The sequence below is a fragment of the Sceloporus occidentalis genome, unplaced genomic scaffold, assembly GCF_023333645.1.
Source record: "Sceloporus occidentalis isolate IW3139 unplaced genomic scaffold, rSceOcc1.0.p SCAF_5, whole genome shotgun sequence".
Lineage (NCBI taxonomy): Eukaryota > Metazoa > Chordata > Lepidosauria > Squamata > Phrynosomatidae > Sceloporus > Sceloporus occidentalis.
The window spans coordinates 83,460,182-83,473,573 of NW_028316985.1; the positions used below are offsets into that span (position 1 = coordinate 83,460,182).

General features: G+C 37.6%; 1 protein-coding gene across 4 annotated transcripts in view; it reads left to right on the forward strand.

Annotated features, from left to right (window-relative positions):
- Nucleotides 1-13,392, forward strand: part of RELN (reelin) — a 354,155-nt gene that overhangs the window by 141,960 nt on the left and 198,803 nt on the right. For all 4 annotated transcript variants that reach the window (XM_089524577.1, XM_089524576.1, XM_089524579.1 and 1 more), the window contains exons 4-6: nt 3,142-3,212; nt 8,669-8,701; nt 10,660-10,738. In XM_089524577.1, coding sequence (XP_089380703.1) covers nt 3,142-3,212; nt 8,669-8,701; nt 10,660-10,738 — 183 coding nt within the window. The remainder of the gene's footprint in view (nt 1-3,141; nt 3,213-8,668; nt 8,702-10,659; nt 10,739-13,392) is intronic.

Sequence of the window (13,392 nt, forward strand, 5' to 3'; positions counted from 1 at the left end):
AATGCATTGCACCAAGGATATTTTTCTTGATGACATTATTTGGAGCCAACCAGGAATATTACATCTTTCTTTACCTAGAAGGGAAGGGAAGGAGCTCCTTTCTGCGCCGTGGTTAGGCCGCCACAAGCTGCCTGATGTGGCGCCAGGACGTAACAGCCGCGCCGCACCATTTGGACGCGGCACGGACTCAGTACGTCAAAATGGTGGCGCCCATATAGACAGGGTGCCGCCATTTTGACATACTGAGTACGTCCTAGGGTTAGGGAGCGTCTGAAAAGGACACTCCCGGGCAACCCTAGCACATACTCAGTACATGCTTCAAGGCCCGTCTGTATAGGGCCATAGTTGTGTTAGTCTGTAGAATCAGTACGTAGAAAGATCTTGTAGCACCTTTGAGACTAACTGAAAGAAAGAAATTGGCAGCATGAGCTTTCATAGACTTCAGTCTACAATGCATCTGAGGAAGAAGACAGAAGTCTACGAAAGCTGATGCTGCCAATTTCTTTCTTTCAGTTAGTTTCAAAGGTGCTACAAGATCTCCGTACATACTATTTGCATTAAAATGTGTGATAAATTCTCAGGATTTAATATAGTTGGCTAATGTTTCACTTTGATGACTACCTGCTGAGGCTAATCTTTCTAATAATGGCATGAAATAACATGGTGTTCTATTAGTGACATTGTGTTTTTGAGGTTAGATAAGGTGCACTGCAGCATCTATGGCATATTATTGCCAATACAGTATAGATAAAATAAGCAGTTGGAACAGAACACTAGGAGTGGTTTACAGGAATTGGGTGTAATTTTTCCTAAGTGTGTTTTTTTTCTTCGTAAGAGTTTCTTGTTTTCCTTTGCCAGTTTTCCCTTGATTATTGATTTTTGCCTGCACAATCACTTTTAACCTGAAATCATTAAATGGAACTAGAGATTATCTTCTGTGTCCATTCCTATTCCTATTTACAATAAATCCAAATGGATACTTAGCTAAATTATATTAAATATATGCAAACATCTATTTTACACATGGTTGCTCATAAAATATTTTACAGCCAAGTGAGACTGAATATTTCCCTTTTGTCTGTTGTGTTTTAAATTGCCGATGAAACTATTTGCCTTGCTTATGAATGTGTGACTCCATTTTGGGTCATTGGAAGTTGCTTTTGCAGATCAGAGGAGAAATAGACCTCTAACAATTAAGCTTTCAGTTAACAGCAGCAATGTGGCATCTGGCAGTATTCTTTTTGTATTAATATCATTTCATAGTAAAGAAACGCTAGATCACATTGTATATTCATATTCTCTTGGCATGTTTTCTTTCATTTTCTATCATCTGGTAGCAAATTTTCTATTCTCTTCAACTAATGTTCCTAATTTCTCAGGCCACATTTCCTTGAATTGAAGGGAACTGAACAAACTGAACTATGATTAGACACATTCCCTATGAAGACAGAATTCAAGAGGGCTGTTTCATGCTGGTAGTGCAGTGGTTAAATGCTTGTACTGCGGCCACTCACGCACAAACCACAAAGCCACTCACAAAGCCACTCACTCACAAACCACAAAGTTCAATACCAGCCAGGGGCTCAGGGTCGAGCGTGACTTTGCTTGCATGGGAAATTAGTGTAATGCTCCTGTAGTTACTGCAGTCTTTTGTGTCTCCTTTTATGTATATAGGAATGTATGTTGATCACTTCCTATCTGTTGGCAACTGCTTTGTTTTCCATATGTGTTGGCAGATTTTAGTTAGAACTAGACTTGATTGTGTCTCTGTGGATTGTAACAGTTCTATTGTTATGTCTTCTATTCCCGATGAAGGCCCCAGTATCCATCAGAATTTCAGGAAGTGGAGAACCTTTAGTTTCCTTGGGAGTAGCTAAGGGTTTTGGGAGAAGGCATATAAAAGAATGTAGATACCCCGTTCTGTTGGTTTGACAGTTTTATTTTTAACAACAATTACAACCAAATTTCCTAGAACTGACTTTGATCAAGGCTAGAAATAGGAAAAAAGTTGAAATACATGTTTGTAACAAAAAGAATCATGGACTGATGAGAATCTTTGCAGTTTGGGACTTTTCTATGCAAAATTTGCATGTGGTGGTTTTGCACAGAAAACAGCATTCTGAAATATTTTTCTATCCAGAAATGTTGTTTTAGCACAGAAAATGCTATTTTCTCTGGATAAAACCCCCCCACAAAATATGTGCAAAATAGGTCCTGAACCATGAATAGTTCTCAAATTGAGAATAAAGTTGCTCTCTTTGAGAAGAAAATAAGCAAAGAATTACATCCCTAGTAGGGTATGGCAAATGCTGGATCAATATACATTGTTAGATGTATAGCCTTAACTTATGTTAGGATTTGAATTTTAATATTGACCGAATATCCAATTTCTTGTATTTTTTGTGGATGTCCATTCAGAGTTTTAGCTTGTCAGTGCATTCATTCATATTCTGGCCACAGAAACAAAAAAATATTAATGATATATTCAAATAAATACAGCATGCCGTGGTTTATGTGTATATGACTATTATCGATTATCCAACTTAAATGGGCGGGCTGATAGCTGAAAATGTTGGATAATCCGGAGGGTCCAAAAAGAGCCTTTAAATCACTATGAATTGCAAACGTATTGAAGTCTTATTGCAACAACAGTAAAAATAATGTTGCAGTAATGTTACAGTAACAACATTTTTTTGTTTGGGGGCGTGGAAATGCTGACAGCCATGCTCCCAAGCAGCCACGACGTCAGATAATCCAATGCCAGATGACCGAAGGGCGGGTAATCGAGACTCTACTGTATGCACACACACCTAGCCATTGCACAAGGACTACAGATTCACAGAGAGCATTTCATCTGTACCATCTGGCAGTACAACATATCTTAACATGCCTTTCTAGATCCAGATTTCTGTCTAGCTCCAAAGATTATTGTAATGCTTGTTTCATTAAGTGGCTGAATGCTAGATTTGTATTGCTGCCTCTCGGGATGTTTCCAATTGCTTTGTGGCAGGGGGGAAAAGTAGCCAGCTGAATTCAGATTTGTGTCTGAATTTACTCCATGTCAGTTTGCTTATTCTCACTGTATGTAATGTACGTATCTTGCACTTTGTTCATTTATTCCTTGTCCTTTCCCATTTCCAGGGCAACAGCTACTCACAGAGGCCAAGTTATATTCAAGGATGCCTTAGCGCAACAGTTGTGTGAACAAGGAGGTAAGAATTATTTTCCTTAAACATATTAGTCTTCAATATCTGTTTGCACCAAATGAGAAGCTGTGTACTTGATCATAGGAAATATAAGGATAAGATAGCATTCAGAATGTTGTCTTGCCCTTCCAGTTAGTTTATAGCTAGTTAATGAAAATATCAAAAGAAGTCTGTCTTGAATCACCAGTGTTTGTTATTTAACCCCCAGATCAAAAGAGAGCTTATTATTGTCCATCAAGTGCTGGGGTGGCCAGGTGCAAAAGAAGAGTTGATAATTTTACCTTTGATAAATGTACAGAAGAGAACATTTCAAATATTTTTGCCACACCTGGATGACAAGTGGCATCTGCCAAAAATCCCTCTACTATACAATTATTAAAGTTACATAAGTAAATTTCCTCTTAGTCATTCTACAAAGACAAAAGGTCCACATCTGGCATTATTCAGTTTCAGTTTTTATCCTTACATCTCTTTGATTGTTGATATGAGTAGATGAATTAATTCTAGGATCTCATATAATTCAATAAAGTTCCATTTCCTTTACACTAAAGATCAAGGTAAAGGTAGTCCCTTGACATGAATGTCTAGTCGTAACCAACTTTAGGGGCGGTGCTCATCTCCATTTCTAAATTGAAGAGCCAACGTTGTCCAAGTCCTACTCTAGTGATCATATGGCCACCATGACTGCACCGAACACTATTACCATCCCACTAAAATGGTACCTATTTATCTACTTGCATTTGCATGCTTTTGAACTTCTAGGTTGGCAGAAGCTGGGCCCAGTGATGGGAGCTCACCGCATCATGCAGCACTTGGGGCTCGAACTGCCAACCTTCCGATCATTGAACTGGCGTCTTAACCACTAAACACTAGACACCCCAAATGTCTAGTGTTCTCACTACAGAGATTCATTCTCAAAAGATACTTAGCCAAACCATAGTTACCTAAGCAGCAAGTCTAGTCTCCCTAATACCCAAATTAATATGAACAATCAAAGCTTATGTAGCAGCTTTGGAGTTGTTTTTTTTTTAATAATATAAATATTTGGCATTCTCTTCCTTTCACGTGGGATTTCTTCACCCTATATTTCTTGTCCATTTAGATACCACTGTTTGGTTCTTAGCATTTTCTTCAAAGCAATGTAGTCTTCAGATGTTGACAGAACTGGCATAGTAAGAAGCTCCCTTTTTTTTTTTTTTTTTTTTGTAGATGGTAAAATCTACATTAAAATACTTTTTAAAAAAGAAAAAGCCTAGATATTTGTTTCTTTGTTTTAAAAAAGACATGGAAAAGCAATGTTGACTAGAGCCACACAATGTGGAAAACACTATGAATGTACAAAGAATACCTCAAGCAAGCTTCAAATCTATGATTAAACTCAAATCTGGGATAGTTCACATCAGTGGGTCCCAAGAGTTTCTTCAACTATATCCAAAGTCTTAAGCCACCTTTCATAATGGCAGAGGAGTTCAATAATATTAAGAAGCAATGCATGGAGGCATGAATAGAGGGAAGTGTTGCCAAGAATAATTAACATCTCTCTCTCTCTCTTTAATAAGCATTGAATCATGCTGTTTAGATTTAGATTTGAGAAGAGCAAACCAAGCATGACTTCCTTGGTGGGCTTTTTGCTTTTCTTAGATGGAGAAAAGGAAGAGATTATGAAGAAAGGTAGCCATTGACCCACATAATAAAGATACGCATGTGGTGCGTTTCGAGTCCCGTACATACATCAGGGCTTCTCTTTCTTTTTTTTAAGAAAAGAAAATACTCTGCATGCTCTGTGTGATATGGGAAACACTCCATGTGCATGGGGAGTATTTCTTTTCATAGGAAAGAAAGAGAGAGCTCCTGCAGGCAACTGTTCTGCGTCACTTGTTGAGTCCTTCATGTCAGGGTCTAGGAGAAAGAGTTTGGCACCTGAGTCATGAATGCATAGCACCAGCATAGTTGCCTTGATTGTTGCTTCACCCCAGTGCAAGCTGCCAGCTATTCATTCCCATTCTGCTACCATTATTCTATTTTTATATGGTTTAAATGCTGTTAAACACAATAGTGTGGCCATAAGTAAGTAAATAAAAACAATTCAAAATTATAAAAATGATTTCGTTTCAAAATTCTATGTGCCATTTATATCATTATGGAGTCTTACTTTAAACTGCCTGTTTATATCCTAACTAAGTAAGGAAGACCCTCTGGTTTCCACATGCTTATCTCTATGTCACACATGCTTAGGATGGCAGCCTTTATATCTGAATTCATGAAAATTAGAATGAAACTCATTCTTACGTTTGAGATCCTTCAAGCTGCCCGTTTCATCTTTGTCTCACTTCTTTCCCACATTTATTTATTATTTATGGCTTTTATTTATTATCATATATATTTGTCTATAAGTAAAGACATTTTAGTTAAAAAAATCAACTAAAAAAACCTGGCTTGATCAGTGTAAGTATTATACCTTAACTCTAATATATAAAAAAGGAACCATCCTCTTCTCTGAGTAGAGTCTTCTTTCATCACTCTGCTCAGAGCAGGGGATTCCAGCAATGTTATTCCAGCAATTAGGAACTGGGCTTTGAAGGATTTGAATAAGACATTTGTGTAAGTTTGTCAGGTTTTGTTGGTTAAAATCAGGCAAAGTTATTACATTAAAATTAAAGAGTGTAATCACTGCTAATGTAGTTACCATTTTCATTGCTTTGCCTTTATATCGCCTTTGACATGTGCTGGTTTCATTGCCTGGTCACCTCCCTACACATGGCATAGCCACCATTTACTGTACCTTCCTCACCCAACCATCCTTTAGTGTGAGCATAAACAGCTATGCCAGCTGGAACTTTGTAAGCTCTTTGGCATCATTTTCCGTTAAGTCATCCTTTACAACCTTTGTTAGATGCCCCCATGTATTATGCTTGACTTATCCATGGGTCAAATCAAAATCCATAATTTTGGCCCTAAAATCTGCTCTTATTCATGTGGTCGACTTATACACAAGTATATATGGTAAGTGAGAGTTAAATTTATCTTCTCAGTTTTTCCACATTTAAATCAATGGGAATTAAATGTCTTCCAGGTTTGTTCTCAATGTACCCATAATCTTTTAGGACTGGTAAAATTCTCAACTTTGGAAAGTGCTATGATTATTTTATATGATGCTCCAAGTGTATGACATTTTTGACCTTAATTATAATATGTGAAGGTCAAAACTGCACCCTAGTGCAATAAAATATAAATTGTAATAAAGAAATTATTCCGGAGGATATGAAAATGTGTTCATCACTCATTTAATGGCAACTTCACAGTTCTTCTATACTTTCTGAGATGAAGGACTGGAATTTAAAATTAGCTTAAAGGAACTTGGGGCAAAAAATCTCTAAGCTTTTTCAGGTAATATAGAAATCTGAGAAATAGTATGTCTTCAACCTTCTAATTTTATGTCTAAGAATTAACAACTATAGTTTGCCAGACATTTAATACTTGCTGAACATTACAAATAATTCATTTCAAAACTGAAAAGAATAATTATAATTCATCAGTTATTTTCCCATTGCTTCTAAAATTCATCTCTTGTTCTTATGAATCCTAATAAAAATGTCTACAAAAATATTGCCAAGAGAAGAAAAGCAACCCAAGAATGAGCTATGCATAACCAACATCACATATTATGACTGGATGGCCAAAGTAAAAGTCCTGGGGATTGTTCACAAATGCAGAAGAGTTTATGAGCCGTCTTCATTATTGCAAATCTGTGGTTATCAGAAGTGATATGAAATTCAACCATGAAGCTTACGAGGTTGTTTTAGGGCAGTCACTTTTTCTTAAACCAACCATGCATGGTTTTTCTTGGAGTCTGAGAAAAAAATTAGAGCATAGCTCCTAGAAAACCCCATTGTCCAGGGATTCAAGAGGTTGTAGTCTTCAGAAGTAATCTTTTTAAGCAGTGACTATTCTGATAGCAAATGGGTATGGGAAGAGCCATTTTACCAGGTATAGAGAAACCATTAAAAAAACCAACAAAGTTTTTATTAAATCTAAACACAACCACAAAGAAATTTTATACATCTAAACAAACAACAGTAACAAAACAAATTAACTAAATTCATTAAAAAACATACATTTCTTACTCCCTCACTCTCTAGTTTCAACCTTAAACTTGTCTTCCAGTATTAAATGAATTTGAGCCCAGTATTTCTGTGCTTTATCACAGATCCACCACATATTTACATTTTCAACATTTTTTTTGAACTATTCTTATACATTTTTGATAACCTGTCTGGTGTTAAATACCATCTGTACATCATTGATAGAAAATATTTGACTCTTAAAAACTTTAGGCCTACAGCCCCCTCACTCAGTAAGAACTTTGAAAAGGGATTGTGGAAGTTCAAGGCCAAACATCTGGGAGACCAAAGGTTCAATCATCTCCAAATCAGGTGGAAGGGCAGAATATATAAGTATAGTAAACATATAAATAAATAAACCATCACTTGATTATGAGTTAGGCTTGCTGGATGAAATGGGGAACAATGCTTCTGTACTCTTAATGGTTATGTAGTCCAGTTCCCTCTTGTACACAAGATTATACGTGATTTCACCTGCCAACCCTATGTTGAATCATACTTCACATGTCACAGGAAAAGTGTCACAGGCACACTCCACTTGCTTACCACACAACTCCACAGTGATCACTGGAATGTGAGGGGGAGAAATGGGTTTCCAAAAATGTTCATTGACCAAGGCTCTAGGTGTTTTCATAATCTTTTCAGTGATGTCTCTTTTCCACATGTTACACGGCTTCCTTTGGAGACATATTTCCAGTACTGTGCAAATTTTCCAATAATGTATGAATTCAGTTTAAAAGCTAATACTCAGTAATTTAAACGATCCTAGAAATATGAAGAAAACAATAACAACTTCAAACTCAGGGATATGTATGCCTTGTAATTTGCTTAATATTTCTAGGATATCGAAGGCTTTCATGGCAGGCATCCATAGTTTTTTGTGGGTTTTTCGGGCTCTGTGGCTGTGTTCTAGAATAATTTACTCCTGACACACCTCCATGCCACCATTTTCTAAAGATGCCAGCCACAGATGCAGGCGAAACATCAGGAATAAATTTGTCTAGAACATGGCCACACAGCCTGAAAAAACCACAAAAAACTATTTCTAGAATAGTCTAATTTTCCAAAGGAGGAAATCGTCAGCCTAGTCCCCTCCTTGCAAATATTGGAAGAGAACAGATTATGAACTGTGGAATATTATTTCTTAAAACAAACAATTAACAACGCACATTTTGTGTTATTACCTCCAATACATTTTACTCCCAGCACTAAAATTTGGTTGTAGCCAAAGACTACTATGAACATGTGAGAAAATCAGACTGCAAATTAATTATGAAAGCATTAAAGTAGCATTTATTTGCTGTCTCGTTTTAATGTGATTTATTTCCTTCTATTTTGCAGCTCCGACAGAAGCTCCTTTGCACCCCCTTTTAGGTATGTCACTAGAGTTATTGTTATTGTTTTCCAGATGACGTTGTGTTACTATATTTGGAATTTCAGCATTGTTATAACAAAGCAATAATGAAATTGCAGCTTTGAAAGAATTTAGATATAAGTTAAAGTTCAAAGAAAATTAAATATACTTAATTCTGGCAATGCATTTGTTTATTAGATTTCAAATAGTCGCATCCTAAATATACAACATTTCAAATCTCTTGTCCTCAGGTGCATAGATCAGGCTTTGACAAAACAGCAAGGGGGGTGTTACTTTATTTCTAGATTAATCCCAGATTGGACTCAAAATCATAACTGAATCTTTTCCAGTTCACTTTGCGCCCCTTAAATGCTTAGTAAAATAGCTGACAGATGAACCTAACAGATGTCTCCCTGTCTCTTTATAAATATGTTTGAGCTCATTTGTTTATTACATCAGCACTATGCAGACATTAGTGCTAGAGGGTATCCGTACTAAAGTGTGTGTGTCTGTGTGTGTGTGTGTGTGTGTGTGTGTGTGTGTGTGTGTGTCAGTCAGAGAGGAGAAAGAAACATGACCCCACCCACGTCCAACAGGCAAACCACAAACCCCTCCTCTTATGTGTAAAATAGAAACATATACATAGGGCTACTATTGTGATAACTTTTCCTGAAAATATCCAGACTGGTTTGGAACGAACTTAACATCACCTGAATCTTTAAGCTGAAAGTATAGTCATATAGTGTATTTTTCCATTTAGTCCTCTGCTACGATGCTACTATAATGTTTATTGGTGAATGTTTGTTGAATAGGGTCATTGGGAGAAAATTAAGCAGCGCTGAGCACAGGGCTGTTTATGTTCTTAACAAAAACTATCCATTTTAAATTTTGGCTCTGATCTTTCTTATACAGTGCTACCTCGGGTTACGAATTTAATTCGTTCCGCGGCGCCGTTCGTAACCCGATACATTTCGCAACCCGAAAAGCCGCTGGAAAGCCGCTAGCCGCTAGCCGCGCTTTGAATTTCGCGCCGAAACGCGCCGAAAAGATTTTCGTAACCCGAAAAATCTTTCGTAACCCGGAACAGTTTTTTTAAATCTAACTTTTTCGTACCCCGGAAATTTCGTAACGCGGTGAATTCGTATCCCGGGGTACCACTGTATTAATGTAAATGAGAAGTACAGTGGTACCCCGGGATACGAATTCACCGCGTTACGAAATTTCCGGGGTACGAAAAAGTTAGATTTAAAAAAACTGTTCCGGGTTACGAAAGATTTTTCGGGTTACGAAAATCTTTTCGGCGCGTTTCGGCGCGAAATTCAAAGCGCGGCTAGCGGCTTTCCAGCGGCTTTTCGGGTTGCGAAATGTATCGGGTTACGAACGGCGCCGCGGAACGAATTACATTCGTAACCCGAGGTAGCACTGTAGTTGACCACAGTGGATTTAAAGTTGAGGAGTCAATTCCTTTAGCAACAGTTCAAATATTGAAAACTAAGAGGGTAGACGCTGAGAACATGGGAATGAAAGAATCATCCTGATGCTATGTGAGCCCAGCCACTGAAGTTTCATATTTGTGTGATATCCCACATACAGCAGAACTTCTGTTAGCTTTCCAAAAATTGACAATAAGGAACATACCAAAGTGAGTCAGACATTTGATCCATCCTGCTCAGTATTAGCATATAATCTGGCAACAGCTCTCCACAGTTTCAATTACAAGTCCTTCACAGTCACACCAGATCCAAGAGACTGAACCCAGAGGCTTTGGTATCCAACAAAGCGTATGCTCTACCAATGTGCAGGAAGGGTTGAAATTCAATGAAAGAATAACTTTAGAAAATAAAAACAAATGCAAGACACCTGAGACATGCTTCATTTATATAATCTTTGCATAAAGATGTCAGTTAAAAATAGGTGGTGTGCATTCATTTGACTTGACAAAACCTACCAGGATTTTTTTTTATCATCTCCTTTTCAGCTGAAATGCACAGTGACAGCATTATATTACGAGATGACTTCGATTCTTATCACCTACAAGGACTGAATCCTGCTATGTGGTAAGTTTAGTTTAGTTTTTACATTTAGTTTAGGTAAGTAAACAACATAATTCTATTTACAATGGAGCAAAAGCCAAACTCTCCCTGTTCTCATGACATGGAGTAAAAAAGTAGCGTATTTAGGCTATTGTTTACTTGCAGAGGTGTCTTTCCTATCTCCATGATGATGCAGTGCTGGCTCCAAACCACTCCAGTGGATTAGATTGTGGGGTTGTACACATATGCAAGCAAACAAAAATCCTATTGATTTCACTGGAACTTTTGGTGAAAATAAATGCTCTCTAGTGAGTGTAGAGGGCATTTTCTCTATGTTTTTTGGCAGACCCCCCCCCCCAAAAGGCATTTCAGGTCCAGAAAGGGCCTTTTAGAAACAAGAAGTGAACTGGAAATGCCATCCACTCACTTCCTGTTGTTAAAGGCCTCTCCTGAGGCTAAAATGGCCCACGGGGCTAAAACATGGTGAAAATGTTCCTCATGTCACCTTGAAGGTGTTGAAGGGACAAAAAGGCTTATGTTTGTGGTGGGAGTGCAGCTCTCCTGGAGGGCTAATGCAGCCCCTACTCTCCCACAGTTGTCCACACAGACTTTGAATTAATCCAGCATGGTACCAGAACAACAATGAAGGAGGCAGCAACCATGTCATTGACCAAGAACAGAGACTAGTAGTGCATATTTTCACTTGGGTTTACTCAAATTCTTTTTATTTCATCTTTCTCTCATCAACAGAAGAGTATCACATAAGCATCAGTCTTCCTGTGTCAACTACTTTAGGTCCAAACACAGATAACTGTCACTATATAGACCCACTAGGGTTCTAGTACTCTCAACTTCAAGATGTGTAGAAACTCTTTTTCCTTGATACACACTTTGTTAAATACAGGCATACCTCAGTCAACAAACCTCTGATAAAAAGCTCTTTTTAACAAAGTCTTTTTATGGCTGCCCAGCCTCCTCTTTCTCATCCTCTATCAAGCTAGAAGCATTGTGAAGATGTGTATGGAGGGAGTATTTTGTATAAAAATACACATTTTTCATGTTTAAAAAGGGGGGAAGAAAACTTTCCATAGACCAGGAATGACTAATATGTGGCCCTACCAATATTATGTCATCAGCCCTAGCCAGCATAACCAATGGTCAAAGTTTATGGGAACTGAAGTCCAATAACATCCAGAGGCTCCAAATTTGACATCAGTAGTAACATACAGGTATCTGGTACAGTGGGCTCTTTGTATCCACTGGGGTTTGTTTCTGTGACCCCTGTGGGTACCAAAATTAATGGATACCCAGGTCCTATTATACACAATGACATAGTAAAATGGTGTACCAAATGGCAAAATTTAGGTTTGCTTTTTGGATTTTAAAAAACATATTTTCAAGTTGTAGGTGGTTGAATCCATGGAGAAGGACATATGATAGAGCCAAACAATATAATATCTGGAGGTTAACCAAGGCAGTGTGAGATGTGAAGAAGTGAGAGAATGCTCTATGTGTTTTTATATTGTATGATCTTAAACATCATGTTCAGAATTGCCTAGTGAGCAAAGAATATAAAGTTGTAAGGAAATGTTGTTTTTTTTCCCCCACCAAATTTAATGTAAATGGTTACGGAGACAAATGGAAATTTTGCAACAAATCCTGGCCCACCCATGTTCTTTTGAAGATCTGCATAGAACCAGTGCAAGTACAGTTTAAGTCTCCTTTATCCAGAATTCTGAAAATTGAAATATTCCAAAATACATGGATAGCTGAGATAGTGACACCTTTACTTTCTGATGGTTCAGTGTGTACAAATTGTGTTTCAAATATTGCATATAAAATTACCTTCAGGCTATATACATAAGGTATATACAGAACAGAAATAAATTTCAGTTTAGACTTGAGTCGCAACTTTATGATATCTCATTATGTACAGTATATGCAAATATTCCAAAATAATTTTTTTTAAAAAACCTAAGGTCTAAAACACTTCTGATCCCAGGCATTTTGGATAAGGGATACTCAACCCTCCATGGAATTAGAAAACCTATCACAGACATAGACGCACACACACACGAACACATGCATACATACACAGCTGTGCGGAGAAGGATATAAAGCAGGTTTCTGGTGCAAATTTCCTGTCAGTAATAACAAGACCTCGAACACCCAGTAAAGAGGATCAAGGAGGAAAGTGCACAGGCAGGACTACTGCTAAACATAAAACATAAAGAGAATAAGAATAATGACCATGGAGGATGTACACAAATCAAAATAGTAACAAAGTCTTTTTCTTCAGCCACCCCTAGACTGTGGAATGACCTGCTGGAAGACATTTGACAGCTGAATATGTTGTCTGAATTTAAAAGAGCATAAAAAAGCCCAGTCTCTTCTGACAGGCTTATCCAGATGATTTTTAAACTGTGAACTGTAAATGATAATAATAATAATAATTTGTTTTATTTATATACCGCTATTCCAAAGATCATAGCGGTGAACAGCAAGTAAGCTAATTAGCAAGTAAGCTAATTTGCCCCCAACAGTCTGGGTACTCATTTTAGCGACCTCGGAAGGATGCAAGCCTGAGTCGAGCTTGGGCCCTTTTGCTGGTCTTGAACTCGCCACCTTGTGGTCTTGAGTGAATGGCTGCAGTACAGGCATTTAACCACTGCGCCACC